This window comes from Nicotiana tomentosiformis, chromosome 2 (assembly GCF_000390325.3).
Source record: "Nicotiana tomentosiformis chromosome 2, ASM39032v3, whole genome shotgun sequence".
Taxonomy (NCBI): Eukaryota; Viridiplantae; Streptophyta; class Magnoliopsida; order Solanales; family Solanaceae; genus Nicotiana; species Nicotiana tomentosiformis.
In genome coordinates this window covers 109,445,073-109,472,635 of record NC_090813.1, presented here as the reverse complement: position 1 = coordinate 109,472,635, position 27,563 = coordinate 109,445,073, and the positions used below count along the sequence as shown (strand labels likewise).

The 27,563-nt window shown below is 37.1% G+C and overlaps 3 protein-coding genes across 3 annotated transcripts; 2 read left to right on the top strand and 1 right to left on the bottom strand.

Annotated features, from left to right (window-relative positions):
* LOC104098924 (mitochondrial outer membrane protein porin 2) lies at positions 1 to 4,847 on the top strand. The gene is made up of 6 exons (XM_009605781.4): positions 1 to 477; positions 635 to 702; positions 3,498 to 3,608; positions 3,715 to 3,801; positions 3,892 to 4,100; positions 4,203 to 4,847. The coding sequence occupies exons 1-6, from the start codon at positions 429 to 431 to the stop codon at positions 4,507 to 4,509; spliced, it is 831 nt and encodes a 276-aa protein (XP_009604076.1). The 5' UTR covers positions 1 to 428; the 3' UTR covers positions 4,510 to 4,847.
* Positions 4,848 to 6,847: 2,000 nt separating this feature from the next.
* On the bottom strand, positions 6,848 to 7,513 carry LOC104098925 (large ribosomal subunit protein uL24z-like). Its single transcript, XM_009605782.4, has one exon. The coding sequence runs from the start codon at positions 7,445 to 7,447 to the stop codon at positions 7,007 to 7,009; it is 441 nt and encodes a 146-aa protein (XP_009604077.1). The 5' UTR covers positions 7,448 to 7,513; the 3' UTR covers positions 6,848 to 7,006.
* Positions 7,514 to 13,878: 6,365 nt separating this feature from the next.
* Positions 13,879 to 17,975, top strand: LOC104098926 (BTB/POZ domain-containing protein At3g49900). Its single transcript, XM_009605783.4, has 4 exons — positions 13,879 to 14,499; positions 14,755 to 14,824; positions 15,742 to 16,263; positions 16,994 to 17,975. Exons 1-4 carry the CDS (start codon positions 14,348 to 14,350, stop codon positions 17,741 to 17,743), a joined length of 1,494 nt encoding a protein of 497 aa, XP_009604078.1. The 5' UTR covers positions 13,879 to 14,347; the 3' UTR covers positions 17,744 to 17,975.
* Positions 17,976 to 27,563: the final 9,588 nt, after the last annotated feature.

Below are 27,563 nucleotides of genomic sequence, written 5' to 3'. Positions count from 1 at the left end.
GAGTCTCATCGTTTCTATTTTTTCTTCTGCAGTATATCAACTATACGAATGGGACAATGCTGATTCTTTTTATTGTTACAATTTTATCGGATATTTTTCAGAAATCAGAAGAACCTTCTTTTAATTTACTTTTTTCATTTAATAATGTAATAATTGTTGAGACTTGATGAAGATTCAAATCAGTTGTCACACATTTACCAAGGAAATTTCCAATAGACCAGACCACAAATATTAGCCGTCCGATTAAAACGACGGTCTATATTGGATCCATGTTGGCGACCACAAACTGTCACGTTCTGGTGTTGATCGGACCTTTTCTCCTCAATATTTTTTAGTTCCCTCTCAGCTCCAGTTTCACGTTCCGCCTTGCTACGCTACTCTCTCTATCTCTATAGTTGATACGAATTTTCACCACTTTCCGTGAGAAAATGAGCAAGGGACCTGGACTTTTCTCTGATATTGGCAAGAAAGCCAGAGGTGATTTTTCGATCCATTTAATGAACTTTCATCTTCTTTTCATTTTAATTTCAATTTTGTTACTCATGAGCGATGACTATATTAGTTAAGTAGACGAATTATCATATATAGATGCATATACTGACAAGTCGCCTGATATTTGATTTAAAATCGACAGATCTGCTGACAAAGGACTATATCTCCGATCAGAAACTATCTATTTCAACCTACAGTGACACTGGAGTGGTACGATTTTATTGACTTTTAGCTCTCGCCTTTATTTCGTAATAGTTCATATCATTGCCGTGGAGAATCTCATTTTTGGTTTATTTAGGTGCGGAATTTGTACGCTTAGGGTTTTATGCAATCTTCTTATTATAGTGAATTCATGATTTGAGTTGTCACTTGGCTTGAAGTCCTGATCCAGCGTCTTAACTCCTTTTCCTATTGAGAATTTTCTGTTGCTCAGTATGATGCGGATTTTATTTAGCTATGGAGAAACAGCTATTCGCCTATCATAAATTTTAAGATGTTAGGGCCTTTTCTTAGGTGCGTTTTGAATTTTTTATTCTAAAATAACAGTGCGTAAATTTAAACTTTAATTACAAAACATAAAAGTTGGATAATGCTGTTTAGCAAAGCCATTATATCTTTACTCACCACGTATCTCATCTAGTGAAAATGGATTTAATTGTAGCTTCCAATTTTTTTAAGGGTATTGTTGATTCTATTGCAGAAATTGTATTCCGTACTATGTAGGTGTGATATACCTTTGATTCTATATCGCAGCTAAAATTTCAATCCATCTCTTCCGTTTACCTCACAAAATGATTAAACATCACCTTTAACTTAGCTCAGTCCTTGATTCCTGTGATATCTTATCGGAGTAATCAGTAATGATATGCGTCTCCCAGGGGATGTGTTTTAATCATTTGAGGTAAAGGAGGATATTTTTTCATCATTTGTGGTAAACAAAGTTGTTGATACTTCCATTTCAAAGAAAAATATTAGAGTTGTTTAGCCCCCTCCGGGATTAGCTCAATCCTCTAAGGTTGAGGGACTTGTGTCTTAGGTCACAACTCTGCACCAAGCAAACTAACTCTGGTGTTTAAGCGGAGAAGGGTAGAGGGGTGGGCCCATCTTCCCCGATTTTCGAAGGCTGAATTGGCCAAAGGGTTGACTCTAGATGGATTTCTCGGACATCAAAAAATATTAAAGCTGTTGATATTTTATGAAGACCAAAACTTACACAATCGGAGAGTGGAGACCAATGCTATACCTTAGTATTTGGGAACTTCAAACTTGGCACAAGATGTTGTTCAATAATTTGGTACTGTAGATGCAGTAATATTCTAACAATTGACTTGTTCCTTTATACTTTTGAAGCTGAAACAAAAGGCTGTAGAATTTTGTTGTCAACACTAGGTGTTTAAGTAGTATTGATTTGGCAAGACACAGAGAAAGTTCTACCTCTTCTTTTCGTTGTTCATTTGCCGTATTTGTCTGAAGTATATTTTCATTAAAGATATGCTTTAGCCGGAGTTTGTTCTTGATGTTGAAAAATGAAGTAGCAAATTCTTGAGAAAGTCCAACTTAATGGAGGGAGCCACATAAAATGAAAATGTACGTTATATTCCTATTCTTGCAGTTTCTGAGTACGGAAAATGGCGATTTTGATTATTGGCTTTTTATCTTCCTACTATGGAAGAGTAATGAGCAAACTACCATTAGAAAATTTCTAAGCAGACAATTTTTACCCAACTTTTGAAGAGCTATATATATATTAGGGTCGTTTCTTTGACCTCTCGTCAGGTACTCAGGTCGAGCAAAATAATGTCCCCTCTATTTCATGAAATACATGAGACCTCTCCTCTAACTTGATATGTTGTGAATTGATCTCTTATACCATCAACATTCATTTAGAGAATCTAGAGAAAGTTAAAAATGATGAAAACTCCGACAGAGCTAATCATATTTACCTTAAAAATAATAGGGAAGAGAGATTAGTTGACTTCAAGTAGATGATTATCCCAAGCCAGATAAAATTGTAATTGCGTCACTCAACAGTCAACTCTCCTCTTCCCCTTCCCCTAATGGTACCTTCTTCTTACCACTGTGCGTTTGTGCCTTCTCCTCATCATTACAAAAGCCACCCCTACCCTTACCCAAACTGAATGTTATAACACTTCCATTTGGACCTTCCCAAAACCTGAACACACCATGCACTGTCTCCCTTCCACCATCACAGTTTGCAAGCCCCTCCCTGCCAGACCTTCACCCTCCTTTTCGAAATCAAAGCACCCTTCCCATTCTCCTCCCAAACCCCAGCCTCGTATAACCCTCTCCCTACTAGACCACCCATTCTTCCCCAACACCAGCCACCCCTCCCAATGCAAGCTGCACCTTGCCACGCCTCTATTCATCTGGATGCCTTTAGCCCCACCACCCCACCCCACCTGCTCAAAAGGAAAAAAAGATGACAATGCGTGGAAAGAGCAATTAAACATAATCTTTGGTGTTTACATGCTTATTGAAACTCAATGCGTCAGACTTCTTATCTTTCTGGTACAGACAAGAGAGTGCACATGGTACTGAGAAGCTTGTGCAGTTTATGGCCTCATTGTATCATATGGTTTTTGCCTTTCTTAGGATATTGCTTAAGATCCATGCACAATCTTCTAGTCCCATCTCTGTACTGATGATAGCAGTCTCTTGGTGCTGTACTTTTTAGAAATAAAATAATCTCCTTTGTTGCTCAAAAAGAAAGAAAAAAAGGAAATGATACAGAAAGAGTTTGAGTAAGCTCCCATATGGCCATTTTCTAAAATACAGGATGATTCTTAAAGCATTTAGCCTTTTCACCTTAAGGTGGCACCTGTGTTTGGCTGACTTGAGAAAAATCCTTTTTCCTAAAGTAAATGGCTCCAGTAGAGAGTTTCAGCTTTTTATGTGCAAAAATTTTCTCTATTTTGTTTTTCCACATTAATAGATCAGCTTGAATTCCCAATTTCCCGTTCTTTAATCTTGATTCCTCGATATAGGCCCTTACATCAACTGCTGTAAAGAAGGGAGGGCTTTCAACTGGAGATGTTGGAGCACAGTACAAATATAAGAACACTTTGATTGATGTCAAAGTGGATACAGGGTCAAACGTGAGTTGCTCATGCCGTGATCTTCTTTGCAGAAATCAGAATCATACCCGTCTCTTTGTCATTTTTGTCTGTTTTACGTCTTCACGTTTCAACCTTTTCCTTGCAGATCTCAACTACTCTTACTCTCAATGACATCGTCCCCTCAACAAAAACTATTGCCTCTCTGAAGTTCCCTGATTACAGTTCTGGCAAGGTGAAAACTACTCATATGTTATTGCTATGATCAATTGCCAGAAATTATAGAAGTTTCCCCTCTGAAACTTGAATTTGGTTGTTCTTGCAGATAGAGGTTCAGTACTATCACCATCATGCTGCCTTTAGTACAGCTGTCAGTCTGAATCAAAGTCCTACAGCTGATCTCTCGGTCACGCTTGGTACTCCCACTTTCGCCATCGGTGCAGAGGCGAGTTATGATACTGCAGGGGATAAACTTGCAAAATATACTGCTGGCATTAGTGTGACAAAACCAGATTCTTGTGCTGCTATAATACTGTAAGTTAATCAGTGTGAGCATTTGTATATCTATGAAACTAAAGCATAAATGTTAAGAAGATTTAAGTTTGACATATCTGTTGTTCTACTTTTTTTCCTCAGGGGTGACAAAGGGGACACGATAAAGGCATCATATATACATCATCTAGATGAAGTGAAGAAGAGTGCTGCTGTGGGCGAGATCACTAGAAGGTTCTCCACAAATGAGAACACTTTCACAGTTGGAGGGTCATATGCTGTTGATAACCTGACAATTCTGAAGCTCAAGCTCAATAATCATGGCAAGCTGGGGGCTCTACTGCAGCATGAGCTCATTCCGAAGTCATTGTTGACTATTTCTAGTGAGTTTGACACCAAGGCCTTGGATAAGACACCCAGGTTTGGTGTGGCCCTTGCTCTTAAGCCTTGAACTGCATCTTCGGATGTGTACAACCAAAAATTTGTTTGGGTAGTGCCTGGAGGACAGGTGCTCAATAAATAGTTCAACAAACTGGTGGTTTTTTTCACAGATTAAATGATTTCTGGAAGAGTTGCTCCGATACTAGGACCTTTTTATGGTCTTTTTTTTTTTAGTTTTCCTTGTCTTTTCATTCCCTTTTGAGAAAGTATAGAGATGAAGAGATTTTTGTGTTCCCTCTGGAAGAGTTTTTTTGTTTGGCATGATGCAATAGCTGACATACCGATTGCATAAATTTAGATTTAACTTGCTAAATTGATCTCTTCAATTGCTAAATTGTGTTCTTTGGATTTGCTTGCTGTGATTTGGATAATCTGTCGTTTATACTGAATAAGCTCCAGTCCTAGTATTCCGAAAATAAGTTCGGAGCCTACTGAGCGTCTTAGCCTCCTCGCTGTGAAGCGCTTTCAATAATTGCATTTCCACGTGCTCTGTGGCTAAAAATGTACTACTAGATGAAACTTATTGAAAGAAGTTTCATACCATCCCTACTACGTTACCTGTCATTTTAGACCAGACTCCTTTCACATAGTACTAAATTCTTTACCTATGCTAACTGGAAGTGCATTTGCTTAGTAACTGCCTTTGAACTGTCTACTATCTGGTGTTATGCCTAAAGATTACTCGTAGAAAGCGAAAGCTAAGTTAAGCCTTCCAGCTTTTCTAAAAAACAGAACCACTAGCTCTACAGCTCAGAATGAAATGTTGTTTGCGAACCAAAATTGTTATCTTGGAGCGCAATTGCAACTGCAAGAGAGGAAAAGCTCTTAAACTTAACCTTGCTATTACTCTGGTAATGTTCTAGCATCGTCCATTGACTGGATTATCCGCTTTCATTTCAAAGACCAAATAATCCTTTGTTTTTCATTTTATTTTGTCCTGTAACTTTGCATACTGCTCTGGGCATTTTTCAAGTGCTACTGTGGGAAGAGAATATCATTGAGGTGATTCGACTGGTTATATGTTGGGAGTCTGAAGGCACAAAATGTTTGTCTCAGCTAAATTGCAGCGTGGAAGTATGATCTATCAACTAGACAAGACAACAACCACCTCTTACAACTCGAGAAAATCAAGTTTACACAGTGAGACTACTCTAAGCAAAGGACATAAACTGCCAAACAAAATTAGAAAAACTATGTTGTCGACTAGTACTAATATGAAGTGACCAAATCAAATCGATTATGCAATTTCGAGGGAATACAGGAAAAAAAGTATCGTTATAGGAAGTATGTAAACTTGTACAGTACAAGTCTAGTGCCTCACAGTTCAAAGCTTTTCTTTTGTGTTCTATTCCACCCAAATCATCAGAACAGGAGCATATACACAATTCTGATGGTAGGTGCAACAGACTTTCAATTCGAACTGCATATAAATAATTGATGATAAAATAAATACCAAGTCTAAATTCATTGTTATAAAGAAATGTGGATATATCATTAATCTCCACCTAAATGCTTAAAAACTTGAATTCACCATTGCATCAATCACTCCTAATTGTTTTTTTGGATAAAGGTGGTGACCGAGTCAGCTTGTGAGCACTTCAACTAATTCCATGGATTACCTAGTACCTCCCACCGTCACACAACTACAGGATATTTATGTCTAAGACTTGGACATATGAGAAAAAGACCATCCATGGTTTCAAACATCAACCACTCCTACTTTGAGTTGTCAAAGGTAATGCAGCAGTGAAGGTATAGGAGAGAAAAACTAGAGTATTAAAGATGACTTCTAGCAGAAGTAGCAGCTAGCTCACTAACTGATGGAGATGCTGCTTCAGAAGCAGAAAATGCGGCAAGACACAATCATCAATCAGACTATACTGATTTTATATATTACCTCCTGCCTAATATTCAAGTACATTAGAGCTTCCGGCTCCAAAGAAAATCAAGCATTAGATTTAGTTATCAGTGAATGAAGAATCATCACACCAGCTCTCAGCAGAGCTGCAATCACATACTAGATAGTTGGCAAAGTATGCAATCACTTTTGATAAGAAACCCAAATATAGCTCAAAATCTACATAGTTTTGAACTACAAATAGACAATTCAAACCTAGATCAAACACACAAATGCAGGCGCGGCATTTTAACAACTGTATGCACTATTATATAAGCTACTCCAAAAAATCAAATGCCTAACTACTAATCACCTAATTGAGTGTGCCATTAACATGTTTAATGCATAAACTAGTAGAGCAAGCAAACTAGCAGAACAAAACCACATTTTTTTATAAGTAGCAAGGAAAATAGACACAGGGCAACAGATAAAAATGTAGCTAACACAATACTTAACGAGAATGACATGACATTTGATTATAGCAAAAAATGCATACTGTTGTCAGAAAATTCAGAGTCTCGGAAAAACCCTCTTTAGTTATCCCAACAAGCACCAAGTAGCAATAGCAATAAAATATAACAGAACAGAAACAAAAGAGGTAGCAGAAAAACTAATCAACGGTCTGCATGATATCCTCGGCGGTGAACTTAGTACCCTTATCCTTATCAGCAGCAGCACGACCCTTAGCCTTACGGTCAAGAAGAGACTTACGGTCCTTGTCGAGCCTGAGCTTGGTGACGACAACCTTGGACGGGTGAATACCAACGTTAACGGTAGATCCGTTAACCTTCTCTCTGGTAATGCGCTCAATGTGAATCACCCACTTCTTACGGTAAACTTGAACAACTTTGCCCTCACGGCCCTTGTAGGTCCCGCGAACAACCTGAACCTCGTCGTCCTTCCTTACCGGCATAGACCTGACGTTGTACTTGGATCGCAAGTCGGAGGACAAAGGTGCGCTCATCAACACGCGACGAACGCTGGAAGGTGCCGTGAAATGAGCCTTCCTGTTCTTGCGGCGGGAGGAGGATACTCTTGGATTGTACTTCATCTTCGCCGATTTCTCTCTCTCTCTCTCTCTCTACAAATGTGGCCGGTGGACAACATTGTTTTAGGGTTTATGAGGAACTTATATGGAACAGATGGGGCTGGGGGAATTCTAGGGTATCTATTGGGCCCTTCTATTGTTGGAGGCCTGTAATTTGAGCCTGTTTTTACGCAATGTGCGTTTCTTTTATACTTCTTGAGATTTTGTAAGTTTTTGGCCCAACTAAATGACACTTATTGGATTTAACGCGATGTACTTGAGCAGAACTAAATTTGAAAACTTTTACTACCTTGGTTTGGTCCATATAGGAAAGCTGGTCCTAGGTGAATACTTTGTTTGCCTCTTTATTTTTTGGGAAAATTACACTATTGCCGCTTTAAAAAATAATAGCTAATAATATATATATTGCTTCTCTTTATTTATTTAGGTTTACGGCTCTTTAGTGCCGTATGACCTTTCTTTAGATTTAGGATTCTTTAGGTTTTGTTTTGGATTCTTTAGTCCTTTAGGTTTGAGATTCTTTTAATACCCATGTTATTTTCGCTTAAAGATTCTTTAGGCTGGAGATTCTTTTCTTTTTTTTAAGGTTTAGAATTCACTTTAGGGTTTTTAGAATATGTATATGAGGTTTAATTTGGTGCATTTAATCATAGTAATGCTATCAACCATTCCAATTTATTCTACAATTTTCAATTTGGTATAGTACTTTTACACAGCGAAACAATAACCATTCTTCTATTAATTATTTGGTTGTGTATATATTTCTTGAGGTAATTTATTTTTCTCGACATATATGTTCTTTTTCAAAGATTAATTCTATGTGTCAATCTCAATGAAGGTTAAAGTCCAATATATTGTAAAGTTGTGTATGTCAAAGGTATTACCAAGAATTGTATTCGTAGTCAAATTTTGTTTAAAATAAAAAAACTCGAGCAAAAGAACAAAGTAAAGTGAAAACAGTAACTACGCCAACTTTAGAGTTTTACCTATTAAGATGGTTATATTATACTCCCTCCGTCTCATATTATATGTTGTGTTCTCTTTTACACGCCATTTAAGAAATATTAATTAGAAAAGAGATTAGACTATTCTATCCTTGTCTTAAGATATAATCTATTTTCATTGAATATTTATTCTATTTATGTGTTATCTCTATCTTCAAGAATAATTATTACTAAAGGTAAAAAAGAAGAAAAAAAACAATCAATTTGGTCTTGAACTTCTAAAATGACAAATAATTTGAGACAATTATTTTTAGTAACCATGACTATTAATATGAGACGGAGGGAGTAGCTTGTATATATTTAATATGACTTTCATGTCTAATATGGAAACTTTTTGATATAACATGTCTAATTTGAATAGGAATTGAATGCCTACCTTATTTGACGTAAAATTGAATAATAATACCACTTGTAAATTAACATCGGAAAAGTGACCGAAATGAATTCATATGGAGTATAGACTTCTATTTTCAATTTCAATTTCAATTTCAATTTCAATGCATTCTCTTTGAATAAATACATATTTAATACGCAAATAAAATTTTTGATTACGATTACCATTCTAAGCGCATCGTAAATTGTGATGTAGGTTGATTGAGAGATAGCAAGAATTTAATCAATAGAAATATTAATTCTTGAATTTTTTGTAAATTTAAGAAAGTTCAAATTACACATTGGTCGTTCTTTTGGCCGTTCTTTTTGTTCATCCATGAAATTACTAAAGACTAATTATGACAAACAAAAACAAAACTTTAGTATTAATTAAATTATTTAAATCTCGCGTCTAAATTGTCGTCAACAAGTTTTAACCAGTTGAAAATTCCTTTTTAAGCCTATGTTTATATTTATTTGTCTAGCAATCTGTTTGCTTTTCCTCGACATGATGAAGACAACAAAATGCAAGTGATTGTGATATAAATTTATTTTTAAATGGATGACATTTCGAAAACCAAATTATTTAAATTTAATTTAACTCTATAATCATACGGCTATATGGGGAGTTGATAACAATAATATATTGTGTGAGAATTTTTTAAGGACATTGTAGAAGTAAGATTTTTTCTTTTGTTGAGTTAGCTAAATGTCACTAATTTTCATCACTTTCATATGCTTGAATTTTTTCTTTTAATTATTTTACAATTCAATAATATATTATTAAATATTATGTAATTTTTTTAAAGATATTTATACTCAACGATAGAGTACACGTGCAACACGCATATCTTGAAACTAGTTAAGTACAAAAGCTTGTATGAAAAATATTACTAATTCTTTATAATTATGTTAGGTACAAAATTTATTAATTAGTTATAAATATTTTAGGTAAACTTTTCGAGCACTTCCACCTTGGTTTAGGTTTAGAATTTTTTTTATTTTTTATAGTAAAAATCTCGAGCACTTTTTCCTCAAGTTTAGGAGTATGCGTTTATGTATGAACCTAATATTTAGGACTTAAAATTTATTAAAATTCTACTTTCTATAAATCCTTCATTAATTATAGTATGCAACATGACTATAATTTCTTACATAATTCTTTTCTTTTTGGTTAGTTAAAAGGCATAACAACTAGGGGTGTTCAAAATCGAACCGAAACCGAAAACCGAATCGAAATCGAAACTTAATGGCTTATTGGTATCGGGTTAACGGTTTAACGGACGGGGAACAAATTAAATTTTTTTTTATTAACGGCTTATCGGTTTGGGGGCGGATTATTCAATTTCTTAACGGATAATCCGTTAACCCGTTAAGAATATATATATATATATATATATATATATATATATATATATATATATATATATATATATATATAATATAAAAAACCCTTCCACTTCTTCTAGTACTTTATCTCTAAGTTCTAACGCCTAATTCCTAAATAATCAGAACCCTAACGCCTAAACTTCAACCACCAGCAGAATTATGGTTCTCTTTATTCGACCATAATTCAACCAGTTTCAGTAGAAATTCAACCAGCACTCCAGCAGCCACCCGCAGTACTCTATCCCGTCAACTTCCAGGCTTCCAGCACTCTATCTTAATGCCCTAGTACGAAGAGCAAGCTCATATTTTTGCTTTTTAAAATTATAAATATGGCTCCAGCACATCCTTTGTGTTAATTATTAATATATTGTTACCTTTCTAAGAGAAATGAACAAGAAACAAAGGGAAGGACCGCACGTTTATTGTAATGTTGCTTCGTTTGTGATATGAATAAATTAATAAAAGCTTAGATGCCATTATATTTAATGAGCTAAACTACTGAAATTGTTCTTTTGTATCTAAACCCAGGCAATCACATAGTTATCTCAATAAAATTTGATATCCTTGTATGATCCACGTTATAGCTAGCAAGAGTTACAGGCGCATATCCATTAGAACTACTTTTTCCTTAATTACATCATATCATTGTCTGCTTTGGGATGTAATGTAGACTACAATGTGTTCTGCTTTTTTCACTCTACACCACATGACACACTACATTCTTATGTAGGCGTTAACAGACATGTATGTCTGGACTCAATGTGTAATTTTCTATTCTGAATTTGTATGCTAGGCGGTCAACAAACAATTAATGCACGCAATATAGATTGAATTAGGCCGATAAATCGCCCGATAACCGCCCCATAAGAGCTAAACCGATACTAATCCGCCCGATATCTTATCGGGTGGCTAGCGGATTAATACATTTAAAAGCCGATAACCGTTAAGCCAAACCGTTAAGAGTAATTAACCGTCTAATCCGCCCGATAAACAGCCTTAATAACAACATTGTGAATGAATATTAGAGGCATCCAATGGTTTCGAAGCCCTTGTTTTTAGTATTTGTTAACATAAATCTCCATAAGTATCCAATATGTTGTCTAGCCCCTCCTTGTTTATAGGATTCGTTTTTTAAATTCCTTCAAAGTTGAGGTTTTTGTCTTTCTTCATTAAACTTTTGACATTTTTGTTTGTATAAATTTAATATTTAAGCTTAACTTTCTTTTTAACAAATTCAAGCTTAGATTTTACAATTATAAAAATAAATCTCGTGGGAAGAAAATTAAATTTTGACCAAGAAGCGAAATTGTTCAAGCATTACTATTCATGGAGATAACTTGGGTTTTTCTTCTTTGTCAACGTAAGAATTATCTCCCGCTCTGTTCTTGATAAACCACACATTCATAAATTTATGCTTAATAAAATTATAATATGAAATATTGTATACTTTTGCCTAATAAAGGAGTTTAAAATCAATTAAAATTTAATGATCTATTGGATAAACTTTGTCCTTCTAGTATTGCATTAAGACTATAAACTATAATTTATTTTTATATCATATTTGTAGGTTCAAAACCAATAGTTATGGCAAGTTAGTCTAAAATACAGATTTGTCTTTTCAGTACGTTTTTACAATATTTGCATTAAGCATGAAGATTCCGTTCAACAATTCTGAAAAAAATTTGAATCATTCTTTTTTTCTTTATTATGATCTTACCACTTGCGATTAATTGTGGTGCATTAATTTTAGTGTAGGACCTAATGAAGTTGAACTACATTTTGTGCTCCTAGCTAAAATCTGTTTCTACTATTCAAACTAATGTTTGAAATTAACTACTGATTTATATTTTCTTCTCGAATTTTTGCTATTAATCTTGCATTATATGTCTATACGTAGTTTGACAATATATAGCTCATTGAAATTATATGTTCTTGATTTATAAATTTTTCTGTATATTTAATCTTTTGAGTTTTTTGTTCCTTTTACAACTTTAAATTATTAATTATATTTAAATATGTTGATTAGCTTAAAAAACATTTTTCATAGTTTCTTTGATTAAATATTTTACTTGATAAGTTATTATTATTGTAAATTAATACGCATCTAAATGATAAAATGATAAAGAGTCATCATTTTTCTTCAATATTAAATAATAATTTAAAAGTTTTAGGACCAGCAACATTGTTTATGAAAGAGAAATTGGGTTAGATTCAATAATATACTAACATATTATTATCTCATAAAATAAAATATCTATAATGAAAATAATATATAACTAACTTAACTAATCTGTTTATCTTTGCAAGCTCTGAAAATATCCAATTACTACGTCTATGTACTCATGTTTATTTTTGTCACTTAAATGATTGTTATTTTAACGTTATTTTCTATTTTGCATAATTAATTTTTTCTTATATACAAGTTTTAGTTTACTGACGTTATATACACGTGTAACGCACGTACCCTAAGATTGGTGTATATATATATATATATATATATATATATATACACACACACACATAAATTAATATATAATATACAAAAAAATATACATATATTCTACATAATTCAGTGTATATTTTTCGTATGTTGGTTACTGAATGTAAGTAGTTTTGGCTGATTGACCAATGTGTAACTTGCCTATATATTTTACCCTCCTAATTGTGGAAATAAATGTCATAAGCTTTCTCCCCAGCAAAACTTTATGATATATCTTACTTTGGTTATTTCAATTATCTAAATAGTACATACAGGGCAACCGGATTTTAAGATTAGTACTGAATAGCCTATTTCCCTAAACCATAACTTTCTCCATAGTTTTCTTTATCAACACAATTACATGGCCATTCAGTCTTAAGCTTAATTCATTCTTTGTTTTCATGAAGAAGCCCTATTTTTGGTCGGAATGGTTAATAGGTTCCGAATAACTGTAGTGGCTGAACCTAATAATATATTGATTACTTCGTAATAATATCAACATATGAATATTAACCTCCACATATTTTTGGCACACACAAGTTCTTGAACTAGTTTTAACTTCAGTTGCGTCCATTGAACTTTTCCTTTAGCTTTCATGAGGCCTAATTTGACAAGTCTTTTTAAGTAACGCTTCTTTTAGAGGCCGAAGTGTTTTTTTTTCTTCTTTTTGTCCCAATTCAATGCAATACTTTCTTACCAAAACCTTATTAAAGCTACTTAAAATCTCATTGACCAACAAAAAAACTTAATGACTGAAAATACTAGTAATAATTTCTTCAGTTATATTTTTCAGCGTCTTATAAAATATTGAACATACTTATCCTATAAAATCCCTACTTAGACTACCTAAAATATTCTTTGACCGTCAAATAAATATAAAAACTAATTTTTGGTGAATGAATCACAAATGACAATATTGCTAGTTGTCAACCAACGTAACAACCTTGATACATTAATGCAAATATAAACAAAAAGAATTATGATATTAATTCCATAACAATAATAATAATTATACAATTACACCCCTTTGAATGAGTATGAGTCTCCTATTTAGTTTAATTTGGCACAACTACATGCACCGCTCCCGAAAGCGATGGCTTCTTTCCTCCTTCAATAGTTTTCTCTTTTTTAAGTTTTGAGTTTGTATAAGTGTAAGTTGTATATAGTCTACTACATGCCATTCTTTTTTCATTGCCATTTGGTAATACATCGATCTCTTGTCTAACCGAAAAACAAAACAACATCATTTCATTCTATTTTTAGTAAAATAGTTGTTTGTCTTCCATCCAATGAAATTTTCCAGCCATTTGGACTACACATCAGTTGCACCTTCATAGATTTCTAAGGAAAGTTGAGATTAAAAGAGAAAGCAAATCAGATTTCAAACTCTGGTTTAGGAAGAGAATCATCACCAGTGCTCACAAAGAAAGCAAGTTATTTTGAATTTCCAACCAAAAGAGTATTAAGGCAAAGGCATTTATTACCTTACCTGTTACCATTTAATGCCCCCAACTACATAATTACCAGCGAGGGAATAATTCTTTCTTTCACCCCCTTCCTTTGGTTTCTCCCTACCCTAAAATTATTACTAACAAAACCCAACGTAACGTTTCGGCAGAAGCAGCAGTGGTAGGTACAGTAAGGTAAAAATTGAAGGCCATGGCCATGGAAGCCATCAGAGGACGTTGGGCAGATTTAGGGGTTGTGAATACTATCTATGAAGATGATGTTGAAGATTCCTCCACTTCCCTTTCTGTCTCTCCAGAAATCTCCCCATCTCCTTCGCCTCCCCGCTCTCCGGTTGTCTTCCGGTAAGAATTTAACTTATATACACTAATAATATACAAGAATTGTTACACTGTTAGTTTATTTTAATCTATTCTAGTAAATAATTTACTACTATAATTTTTTCAAGTTACTGACGATTAGTTGTAATTATCATCCTCGGGGGTTGGAGGTGTATACAATTTACTGCTAATTAAATTCCTACTCAGTTTACGTTCAAGGGCTATGATTTACTCTCTGATTTTTTTGTGTGTTTTTTTTCTTTGAAATTGTTATTTAAGGTCCCAAGTTACAGGAAATGACACTGATGTAGTTATACATGTTGAGGAGTCACGTTTTCGCCTACACAAGGTACTCTCATGCTCCAAATATATTCACTATTCACCTCTCTTCTTTTTCTTTTTCGTTTTCCCATGGGGAAAGAGAATCAGAAGGAGCTTTGTACGAAATCTGTGGTCTTTTTTCTTTTTTGGGTCCTCTTTTGTTTCTTCGATAATTTTTCTTTATTTTACATGTGATTGATATGTGCTTCTTGTCTATATGTGTAGCTGCAAATTATAAACCATTTTTCCAATCTTAAATTATGAATATCAGGAGAGAGTGTCGCCATGAATTGCTGGATATAAAGTTGACTTATTGCTAGTATGTTGTTGCTACATCGCTATCAATCTGAACAGGCATAAATTATGGCTGATGACTCAATAATTTGTTTATTTCTTCGTATCTTACCGTAATCTTAAGTTAAATTGTTTCAACACAAATCTCTACTATCTATACGTAAAGTTTTAATAGTAATAATCTAAATGTGACCCATTTCTTAATAGCATATCTCTAGAATTCCCCCTTTTTTTTGTTTTCTTCTCTGGGAATGTCAGAATGCAAAAATTATACTACTACTAATGTATTAATAACGAAAATTGATAAATGACGGTCAGAGGGATGGTAATTGTACTACTTTTAGTCTTTTGGGCTACTCAATTTTCACCATTAGCAGCACTTCTTTTTCTTTTCATGTGTTCCTAAGGTTTGGAATATTGTCTATTTCAAGATGACTAGAATAAGTGTAATGGAGATATTATAATTTGCAATTCATCTAATTCAACTTATACGTTTTGAAAAAAAGAATCAGTACATAAATAAAAGACCATTTTTAAAAAAAAATTTATTTTTGGGTATGTACTTGAGAGCTGTGCCTACAAACTGAAGTGTAATTTTCGCAATTAATGCAAAAGCTGGGGGCATTTACTAATTTCCTAAATTTACCTTAGGATCCGTTGGCAGCAAGGAGTGGATTTCTGAAAAGGTACCTGAAGGGCCAGTCCGAATTAACCCTCTCTCCGCCGTTAAAGATAACGGCAGAAACATTTTCTTTAATCGCCGAGTTTTGTTACGATGCTCACATAGTCATAACGCCGTTTAACGTCGCCGCTCTTCGTACGGCGGCGGAGTTGCTGGAAATGACGGAGACTAATAACATGGTGGGTAGCGAGAGCTTGGCACAGAAAACGGAAGCATATTTCCGCCGTGTAATTGCCGTTAACCGAGAGTATGCATCAATTGTGCTGCGTTCTTGCGTTTCGCTGTTGCCGGAGTCTGAAATGACGTCGTCAGTGTTGAGTAGATGTATTGAAGCGTTGAGTTTGGTTGACGATGGTAACGGCGTTATGAGATGCCTCAACGACGTTAAAGAGTTGCGACCCGTGGATTTTCAATTAATCGTTCAGTCAATGAATCGGTGGTTGAGCGGAAGCCATGACCAGCTCTATAGAGTTGTTGACCTTTATCTTAAGGTAAGTTGGTTACTTGCTTTGTTTTCTTTCAACAAGTTACATGCTTTATTTACTGAGGTTTTTTTTGACTGGCCATATTTGAGGCTAATTTTGGAAAAAGACGTTTGTAAAAATGGCAAAATTTCAAGATAAAATATTACTATTAAAACGGTAAATTTGGTAGATTCACTATATAATGAATGAGCGGAGTCGGTATAAAATTGGATTTAATGTATATACCTACACGAACGGTGTATAATTTTTATACCAGCAATGTAAAAAAAAATTGCCGTACCAGGTAGTCTCTTATTTTTCAGCTAATTATATCCACGAATAGTTACATGCTATATATTTTTAGGTGATACGATAATGTGAAAATATTTGACAAATTTGCTGCAAAAATAACGACAATGAAAAAAGTTCAACGTATTAGAGTGTACCATAGAAAATTTAAGACCACACAACTAATTAACTTGATCCCAAAATAAGGAATAAATCTTTCCCTTAACGTCAGACGTACATAGTTTCAACAGTTCTTTAGGTTTAAATTTTATTAACAAAATATTTACATGACTCAATTAAAAATCAATTAAGTTGTGAGTGGAACCCGTCAAGTTACGTGGATCAATGATAAAACTTAAAATTCAATAAATAGGTTTCAAAATTTGGGTCTAAAAATCATAGTTCCCTACCAATTATGCTCCATTTGTTTTGTCCTTTAATTAATCTGTTGAATCTGTTCTTTAAACAGGAATACAAGGGTAAGATATCAGATGAAGAAAAAATAGCAATGTGCAATTACATCGACTGTACCATTCTCTCGCCTCAACTTCTAATGCATGCGGTCCAAAACTCAAGAATGCCATTAAGGTTTGTGGTCCAAGCCATGTTTGTGGAACAATTAAACACACGTCGCTCTATCCTCACCGCCACTGCGGCCGACAACCACCACCATCATCACATTAATCATCTCCAGAACAAAAACGAAGTCAGTTTAGGTACAATTCTCGAACGAGATGCAGCACTACGTCAAGTGGCACAGCTAAAGGCAGCAATGAATGCCACTAGCTCGCGAATTCAGAGCTTGGAGAATGAGTTGAGTGGTATGAGGAAGCTTCTTAAAGAATCAGATCAAAATACGAAGAGTAATTTGACGCATGATTCTGCTAGGTCTGCTAGTTTTCGATTGAGTTCCGAGAATAAGATTGATAGAGGACAAATTGGATCAGTTTCCTCAGCAAGCTTTCGGATTCTCACAGGTAGAGAAAGAGGATTACTTGGGTCGTCTAATTCATCAGAAGCGTCGTACGAGGAAAGTATGAAAGTGGAAAAGATTAACTTTAGTCGAAGGTTTATGAATGGATTGAAGAGTGCATTCCGAGTGTCAAAGAAGAAAACAGAGAGTAAGGTGGAAAATGTAAAAGAGGAAAATGGTAAAGATGTTGTGGTGATTAAGAAGGATGTACCTTTTCGCAGGCAACCTCGTTCTCAAGATCATTAAAATTTGTTTGTTTCACAATTCTTTTAAATTTATTTATGTGTTTTATGGGATTCTACGAGTTTATTAGATTGGCTTCCTGACAAGACTGCGTTTCTCAAAAGTGTAAAGTTGGTAGTTGCTCTTTTTTATAATGGGATTGGTTTGAGGGTACTAGGGTAGGATTTAAATGGTGTTACCAGTGGTACCGGGTGTTTCGGATTTTATCAAAACCAGGTTTGGATTGGTTCGGTTTTGTCGGATTTTTTAAGTTTTTGGGTTTTTTGTTACGTGAATATTATTTCAATCTTGCATTATTAAAGTTATAGATAAATTTTTGATAAGTGAATATATGTTTACTAAAAATTAAAAAAAAATAACAAACATATGATCTATTAAAGTGATCTTATGGGAGAATTTTTTGTAGTAACACATAATAGTTTATTTTCTTAGTCGTCTACCAATAAATTTTGGTTGATGTACGCTTTCAGGGTTAACCATATTTATTAATTAAACATAAAAATCAATATGATACCTAAATAATGATATGTTCTATGTAATTTTAGATTATCGAAATATCACTTCAAATTCGAAAAATATATAACAAATCTTGACATATGAATATGAAATAACAAAGAGATGATTGACGCATTTCAATAACACATAATAAGAAAGTGATACAATCTATTATTTAAAGTAAATAAAATGAATGCACTTTATAGTTCTATTAAACATTATATCCATGAGAGGATCTCAAATATTTCTTGATATCTTTTAAATAAAATTCTATATAAAGTCTTAAAATTATATATAAAAAATTATATATTTATATATCGATTTGGTTCGGATTTTTTTACTCAATACCAAATCAAATCAAACCAAACCTAGTCGGGTTTTTTAATCGGTTTGGTTTGACTTTTCAGTTTGGTGCGATTTTCCGGTTCGATTTGTAGACCCCTAGGTGTTACTAGCTGATTGCTGTGTAAAGTGAACTGCGCGATCTCATCTGTACAATTATGACATTGGACCACAAATTACTTTTAAGGTGTCCAAATTCAAATGCCGCTTCAATATCTTGGATCAACAAAGAAAAAATTGTTCTACCAAAAAATATATATCTTGGTTCAAATAATTAAATTTATATAAATAAGGGTTAATCTTAGCTAACAATAATAACCCTAGATGGAGTTCTTAAAGAAGCAACAGATACTATATAGATACCGTCGGACAGTGCAGTGGCATACTATAAATATTCTAGAAATCAGAGACAATAATGTAGCATTCAATATCGATGAATAGCAATAAATGACATTTAAGTAAATAAAATGAATGAGTCATCCAAGAAATGATGGAATAAGTGGATGTTCTTTCTCACAATGATGAATGATAGGAAATCCCTTGAATATTTGAGTTATTCTCGGATCTAGTGAAAAAGTATAGACAAGAATCTCAGCGAAAATGTGATGTTTGTATTTTAGCAAATGAGATCCGATTCTCTTTCTCAAGTCAAAGTGTGTTTTTTACAAATGAATATCACATGTCCCCTATCATAATATTTTTTCTATTTATAGGGAACATGCTCCTAAAAAACCCTAATAGTATAAGTACAAAGAATATCCACTAGAATATTCTCTGTAATATCCTATCATGAAACTAGACGTTATAATTCCGTCAAAAGTACTCGTCCTCGACCTCGACCCTTGTTGACTCCTTGACTTCGTCCCTTGCTGACTCTTTGACCATAAACTTCGCCGCTTCTTGGGCCATTTCGACGAACGATGACTTGGAATCTCTTCCCCTAGTACTATTTTGGATTAAATATTCTAAAGATAGATTTTGACTCATGCAGTTAGTCCCTCCGCTTATTGAGGCCGGCTTCAGGCGGGTTCGATGAGCGGACCTTATTCCTTGTGGTCAAAACAATCGAGCGAGTTATGCAGGTCGTGGTGGTTGTGACGGACTGGCAGCATGGCCCTACGTGGGCTACACATTTCAAATGCTTCGATTTTCTCGGGCGATTCGCTGGAATTATGCTGTCCACGAGTTAGGATGACGTCATGACGTCATACGTCATTATGACACATATTCCCGATGCATTGCTTTGTTTCGCGTATGACCTCTAATTAAACCCGCCGCTTCGGTTCCAATGCCAGTAATGATGGGCCGTTTTCGGTTCTGGTGCCAAGACCTTTATAAATAGAGGTTATTAGATGCAATTTTGAGGTTTAATTTTTCTGTTGTTTCGAAATCCCATATTTTTCTCTTGCTATCTTCTTGCTTCGAACTTCTCTTCTCCGTTCCAATGATTTGTATTGTTCTTAGCTCTTCATCATTTGATACCCCTCTTTCCTATATCAAGTTATGTCTAACATGCCTTCTGAGTCTAGTGAGGGAAGTCATGTGGCCCTCTTGGCAGTGGTGTTTCCCTCCCATGAGGAGAGTGTTCCTGTCGCCGTCGAGGATAGAACCTTCCCGTCGGTGGAGGAGATAATTCCACATAGCCCTGATTGCAGATCCGATTTCACCAAATCTCTTGATGCTGAACCTAGAGCCTTTCGATCTGTGATGACGGTGAAGGAATTGGAAAAGCTTAAGGTGCTAAGTTCGGCCTTCCCAATCACATTGAATTAATCCCAGTTGGGTAGGATATGGTGCAGGTCCATCGTCTAGGGTATTGCGCCTTCTACGCCTACCCCTTCCAAGTCGGCCACTCTCTCCCTCTCCTTCCGCTGGCGGAGGAATTCAGTCATTATTACGGCATTTTCCCAGCTCAGCTCGCGCCGTACATTTATAAACTTATAAAGATGCTTACCAAATTTGCCGAGCTAGCCGGGGTCGAGTTGACACTTCGGCACTTAATACATTTGTTTGCCCATATCTTTCATAGGGGAACAATGTTGAATCTTCGCCACCGAGGGGGCAAGTGCTTGGTGGTGAAGATGGACGACAAAGCCAACTGCCAATTCTGGTTCAAATGTTTTTTGTCAGAACCAAGGACGTGGTAGCCAATGTCGACAGTTTTCCTGAGACTTGGAATTATGCTCGTAAGTACCTAATTTCCTTGCTTATAGGTGTATGGTTTTTCTCCTGTGCCTAGTCGTGGGCCTTGACCTCTTGTCCTCTTCTCATGCAGCCAAGACCTCGCCTCCTCCTTTGGCCGCTCACATTTCTGACCGGGTCTATCGACTCCTCCCTCACATCATAGGGATTCGTGAGTGGCCAAGTTTCTTCAAAAAGTTTAGGCATGCTCTCCCTTCGACTGGTAAGTTCCTTTTCCCATCGGTATCTTAGTTTTTTTTTGTTTACCTTTGCTGACCTTTCCCTTTCCTTGTGTTTTCTTAGCTTTGGCCAGGGGATCACCGAGGAGGTCGAGAGCTCCCGTACCCTTGTTCTGGAAGAGGAAAGCTACTACGTACTTGGCTCCCGCCCCTTCTTCGACTATGACTGATGTTGTTTCTTTCTCGGTCCCTCCCGTTGCTGCGTCAGAATCTGTCCCTCCTTCGGCTGTGGAGACCTCGGCTTCTCCCTTGTACGCTCTTATAGACAAGTTGATGAACCTTTGCCCGGTGATGGAGATTTGATGCCTCGTAAGAGGAGGGCCGTGGATATTGGGTGGGAAGAGTTTGGCGGCCGCCGATGTAGGAGACTGCGGTTTTGTCCTTCAAGAGACTTCCACAGTGCATATCGGGGAGAGCCCAGAGGCTAGTTCCGAGGCTATTTGTTTGGAGGATATGGGTATATGACCTACGGGGGATGCGATCGAAGATGTGGTGGGCAGTGACGACCTTATTCTTCCTAGACGCGAAGAGGCCTCATCTTCCGGTGTTGCGGCGGACGTACCCTCTTCGATTGATAATAGAGGTAAGGTTATTGCTGAGGAGGATGTTGGATCTGATTCCGACATGGGTGTAGACGAGCTGAGGATAATCGACGAGGGGCTTACTCAGCTTGAAGTGAAGTTGGAGGGGGGTTCGAGGACTATTACGATCCCGATGGACCGTAATCTTCTCGTGGATACCGAGATGATTATCCCCTCCCTTGTCCCTCTTAGTTCTGAAGTTGAAGGTATGACCATCAAGACTATGAATGATAGAGACCTATCGAGTAACATTGTCGGCCTCGCCCTTCAGGTAAGTATATTTGTTGTTAGTTATTTTCCTTTGGTTTTGTTCTTTCACAATCTCTAACTTCCTTTGTTCGTTTTGTAGACGGTCATCTTAGAAATTGAGAGTGCTCGTAGGGAGAAGAGGCGTAAATATATCTATGTGAAGTTTAAGGACAAGTACTTCAGAGTCCTCGAGAAGTATCGGGAGCTTCAGTGTCGGCTTCGTGAAGGCGGCGATGTGCGCCAACTGAGGGATGACTTGAAGGCCAGAGATGAAGAGCTAGTGCAGATGGTGGGGAAGTGCAGCGTCGTGGAGCATATGTTGAGGAGCAATGAGGAAGAGCTCAAGCTCAGCAAGAGGGTCGAATCCTAGTGTAGTGATCTCCAAGCTTGGGTGTTTTTGCTGCGAGCCCAGCTTGAGGAGTGTCAATTTAGGGTAGAGGCTCTTAGTGGCGAGGTCTTCGAGAAGATGGAGGAGCTACAGAAGGTGGAGTCCGCTCGGTCAGAGGCTTTGATGAAGGTGGAGTCTCTTGAGGTGGTGATCCGGACTCTCCATTTCGAGTGAGAAAATGACTTAACAATGGCCAGGCTTAAAGAAGAGCGCTCGATAAGAGGATTTGAGAGTTGGAGAAAGAAACTTCTGGCCTCTACGATCGAGTTGCTACTCTGGAGGCCGAGAAGGTCCGATTACTGGCACAACCATCCTCTTCCTGTACTTCAGATTTTCCTAATGTTCTTCGGGAGTTATATGAGGAGTGGATTCATGCCGAGACTCAATTAGATGTCTTTCAAGATTTGCATGCGAGGGGATCCATTTTTAGGCTGCCCTCAAAGATGTTTGTGTTAAGGTTCGTAAAGCTCGAGTCTCTTGTGGGTATGATCCAGTTATGCCTGAGGCCGGTGAGGACGAGAGGGACGAGGGTGTAGACCGGCTCGAGGAGAATTCCTGGTATGATGCCGCATATCTTGAGGGCAAAGGTAGCGATAGCAAGGGTATTGATGGTCAGGGTGTTGACGTTGTTGAGGGCCAAGTTGGCGAGGATGTTGAAGGCCGTAATGGTGGTGACCAGTAGTTTTTTATTTTGATTTTTTGTGTATTTTTTGCCGTCATCTTCACGAGCCTATTGTAAACAGTTTTGGGTATATGAAATAAAGTTGTTCCTTGCATCTTCTTCTCTTCTTGTGGTTTATTTTCTGTACTTGTGTATATTTTTGTTTCTTTGTTGGGATGTGGTCGAGGGCCGGTAGATGTTTGTTCGAGCGAGGTCGAACATAATCTTTCGTTAAATTGCGGCTGCGGGCCGGTAGGTGTTTGTTCGAGCTTAGTCGAACATAACCTTTCGTTACATCACGGTCTGAGGCCGGTAGGTGTTTGTTCGATCTTGGTCGAACATAACATTTCGTTAAAATGTAGCCAAAGGACGATAGATGTTTGTTCGAGCTTGGTCGAACATAACCTTTCATTGGATCACAGCTGAGGGCCGGTAGGTGTTTGTTCGAGCTTAGTCGAACATAACATTTCGTTAAATCGCGACCGAGGGCTGGTAGGTGTTTGTTCGAGCTTAGTCGAACATATCCGTTAAATTTATGGCCGAGGGCCGGTAGGTGTTTGTTCGAGCTTAGTTGAACAAAACCTTTCATTAAATCACAGCTGAGGTCGGTAGGTGTTTGTTCGAGTTTAGTCGAACATAACCTTTTGTTAAATTGCGGCCGAGGTCCGGTAGGTGTTTGTTCGAGCGGGGTCGAACATAACCTTTCATTAAATCGTGGCCGAGAGCCGGTAGGTCGAACATAACCTTAACACGAAAAAGGTGTGCTAATAAGCATAAGTTTCTTATTGCTTTGACATTATTGCTTTGATTACATAATTGGAGAAATTTACAGATTTTTGGGTGTTGGCTGGCGTTCCAGTCCTAGTCCCAGTCTATCTAGTCCCTTCATTGGTTGACATGGAGAGTATTGAGAGGTTGAGCAATGAAATAGTAACCACGACTCTACTTTTGCGTACTTCAACCCGAAGTGTTCCCTTCATCGCCTCGTTAAAAACCTCCTTGAGAAAATCCAAATGGGACAAAACTCAAGTGAAGGAAAAAGAGTACGACTTGGGGGACGCTTTTTATCTCAAAAGTCGAAGTATTTGAGGTGGTTGATATTCTAGTTGTTTGGTAGTAGTTTTCCTTCCATTGTCTCTAGTTGGAATGAATCCTTGTTCGCTTTGGCTGTGATTTTGTACGGACCATCCCAGTTTGTTCCTAGCTTGCCTTCTCGGGGATCTTTGCTCGCTTGAGTTTTGGCTTTCAGTACGTAATCCCCGACTTTAAGCGGCTGGATCTTCGCTTTCTTGTTGTAATAACGCTTTGCTTGTTGTTTTTGGGCGACCATTCTTATGTAGGCCATGTCTCTTTGTTCGTCAATTTCGTCGAGTTCCTGCATTCTTCTCTCGTCGTTGCTCATGTCGTGGGAGTACCTTAGGTTGGGTTCTCCGACCTCGACCGGTATTACTGCCTCAATCCTATATACCAAAGAGTAGGGCATCTCTCATGTGCTCGTCTCATCCTCATGGCTCTGGCAAAGTTTTCTCCAGCAAATTACCATGTAATGCTCTCAATTTCTGTTTCTTTCAACTCTTCTTTCTCCATAAAAAATATTACAACTATTATGTGCCTGGGCGCTAATGTATTTTTGTCACGACCCAAAATCTAACCATGGTCGTGATGGCGCCTATCGTGTTACAAGACAAGCCTACTTTCCAAAATATTTCTACTAAACCGATTATAAGAATTTAATAAAACATTTCAATATTTGAATTTCTCATAAACTAAATCAACTCTAAATATAATATAGAAAATACGGAAACGAGCCCCAAACATCGGGGTGTCATTAAGTCATGAGCGTCTAAAACTATAAACTAAGATATATAAACTGTCTAACTATCCAAAAGAAGAAATGATAAAAGGAGTAACAAGGTCCTGCGGACGCTAGCAGCTACCTTGCAATCTCCACAGATACCCGGCCTGAACTCAACAATCGCCGCGCTCTAGCTAACCTGAATCTGCACATAAAGTGCAGGGTATAGCATGAGTACAACCACCTCAGCAAGTAACAGAAATAACTAAGGAACTGAGCAATAGTGACGAGCTAAGTAAAACAGTCCAATTATTTATTTTCACAATTTAAAACTAAGAAGAAATAAATAGGTAAATTCCATAACTCTGTAAATTCCACAAAGAAGTTTAACAGATAAATGCAGCAACAACACAAATAAATACAACCTCACAGCAGTGTCACTCCATCACTCATCACTCGCACACAGCACTCAATACTCAAAACGCTCAACACTCTGCGCTCACTGGGGGTGTGTACAGACTCCGGAGGGGCTCCCAAAGCCCAAGCGCTAAGCACGGACAACTCACGTGCCATCATATCAATACCTGGATCCGCACGATCAACTCACATGCTACGCGGACAACTCACGCGCTATGGTATCAATACCTGGACCCGCACGGTCAACTCACGTGCTACGGGATAACTCACGCGCTATGGTATCAATATCCTCACAACCAGGCCCTCGGCCTCACTCAATCAATATCAATACCTGGATTCGCACGGTCAACTCACGTGCTACGCAGACAACTCACGCGCTATGGTATAAATACCTGGACCCGCACGGTCAACTCACGTGCTACGCGGACAACTCACGCGCTATGGTATAAATACCTGGACCCGCACGGTCAACTCACGTGCTACGCGGACAACTCATGCGCTATGGTATTAATATCCTCACAACCAGGCCCTCGGACTCACTCAATCAATATCAATACCTGCATCCGCACGGTCAACTCACGTGCTACGCGGACAACTCACGCGCTATGGTATAAATACCTGGACCCGCACGGTCAACTCACGTGCTACGCGGACAACTCACGCGCTATGGTATTAATATCCTCACAACCAGGCCCTCGGCCTCACTCAATCATGAACCTCACTAGCCTCATCATCACCAACAAATAAGGGAACACAGCCCACATCAAGTATCACCGCATATTAGCAAATAATAGAGACTGAGGTAAACATGTACAATCATTTCTAGGATTGAGTTCAAATAATATGAGCATGATCTCTAACATGAAGACAAACAGATAATAGCCATTAGACCTCACAGCCTCACGGGACGGACCAAGACTCAATCCCTCGTGGTGCACACCCACACACCCGTCACCTAGCGTGGGTATCACCCCTCAAAGCCAGAGTTAAAACTGTTACTTACCTCAACAAGATGAACCCAACGTTGAGCAAGCTAATCAATACTCAGGAAATTTCCACTCCGTGCGTATCCACCTCTGAATGCCCTCTTGTCTCCTCAATTCAATGCCAATGATCCGAAACTGAAATTCACCCCTTAATGATAATACAACGATATACTATACTAAACAACTTCAATCTACAATATCAACATCCATTGGGACCAATTTAGTAACAAATCCCATAGGTTCATTGTATTCATAAATTTCATCGCCAAGATTACCATTCACCTTCTCTCTTATTTTCTCAAAAGTACTATTCATGCCATGAACTAGAGTTTTATAATCCAATCTTTCAACCATTAAAACTTGTAATAAATGCTTCAAATACTTCTAACTACTCATAATAAACGAGTTTGAAGCATTGGAATTACCTCTAGTAGATCAATCTTGAAAAATCACAACTTTGGTGATTTTCGTGCTCTTGAGGATTTGATGATGAAATCTTGTATTTGGATGTACAAAATGATGTTAGAACTCATGTGTATTGAGTGATAATCAACCCAAAACATCATTAACAACTTACCTTGGTTGATTGGACTTGACTTGAGCTCAAAATCGCCCCTTCACTTCAAGAACCCTAACCCCCAAATACACAAAATACACTCTTTACCCGACCTTGTATTTATAGGCCTAGATTTTTGGGTTTTGGATGCGGCCCTGGATGCTTCGCATCCCCACTTCACTCCTCTTTGAAGTTCGGATGCGGACCTGGACGCTATGGCATCACTTCACTGCCAGCCTCTCTTTCGGACGCGGCCTCGGATGCTTCGCATCCGCAGGCTCCTACGCCAGCCTTTGGTAATTTGGTCATAACTTCTTGTAGGAATGTCCAAATGACAAACGGTTTGAAGCGTTAGAAACTATACTCAAATACCTTTAATTTGATAGGTCATACACCACATAAATCATTATATATATGTATATATGCTCGTCCAAATTTTAGTCTTGTGCGTACTCATTTGCAACTTTAGTCTATCATGAAATTCTCAACTTGACTTAAACTGAGGGCTCTCCCTAGACCCCACATCACTTATAATATGACTCGTATACTTATTATCATATCTAATTGATATTCATTCCATTAATAGACCTCGTCTTCACACAAAATAATATAATTAATGCACATCAACTTTTTAAATAGCGCTTAAGTACTTCAAAATTTTCCGGGGTGTTACATTCTCCCCCACTTAAGAACATTCGTCCTCGAATGTTTCAAAAGTCACTTCTAAGAATAGAGTTATCCTTATACCTCCAACCATTATACATAGGAAATCATGACTACATCAATCTCATACTTCCTTTCCAAAATTTTAACTTACTTATGGCCCTTAAAATTTGGCTTTCTTTACAAATTCGTAAACATTTTGGCAGAGTTTCCCCTGTAACTGGGTCGTCCACCTGCCAGAGAACCCCAATGGCTCAAAACCAATCCGTC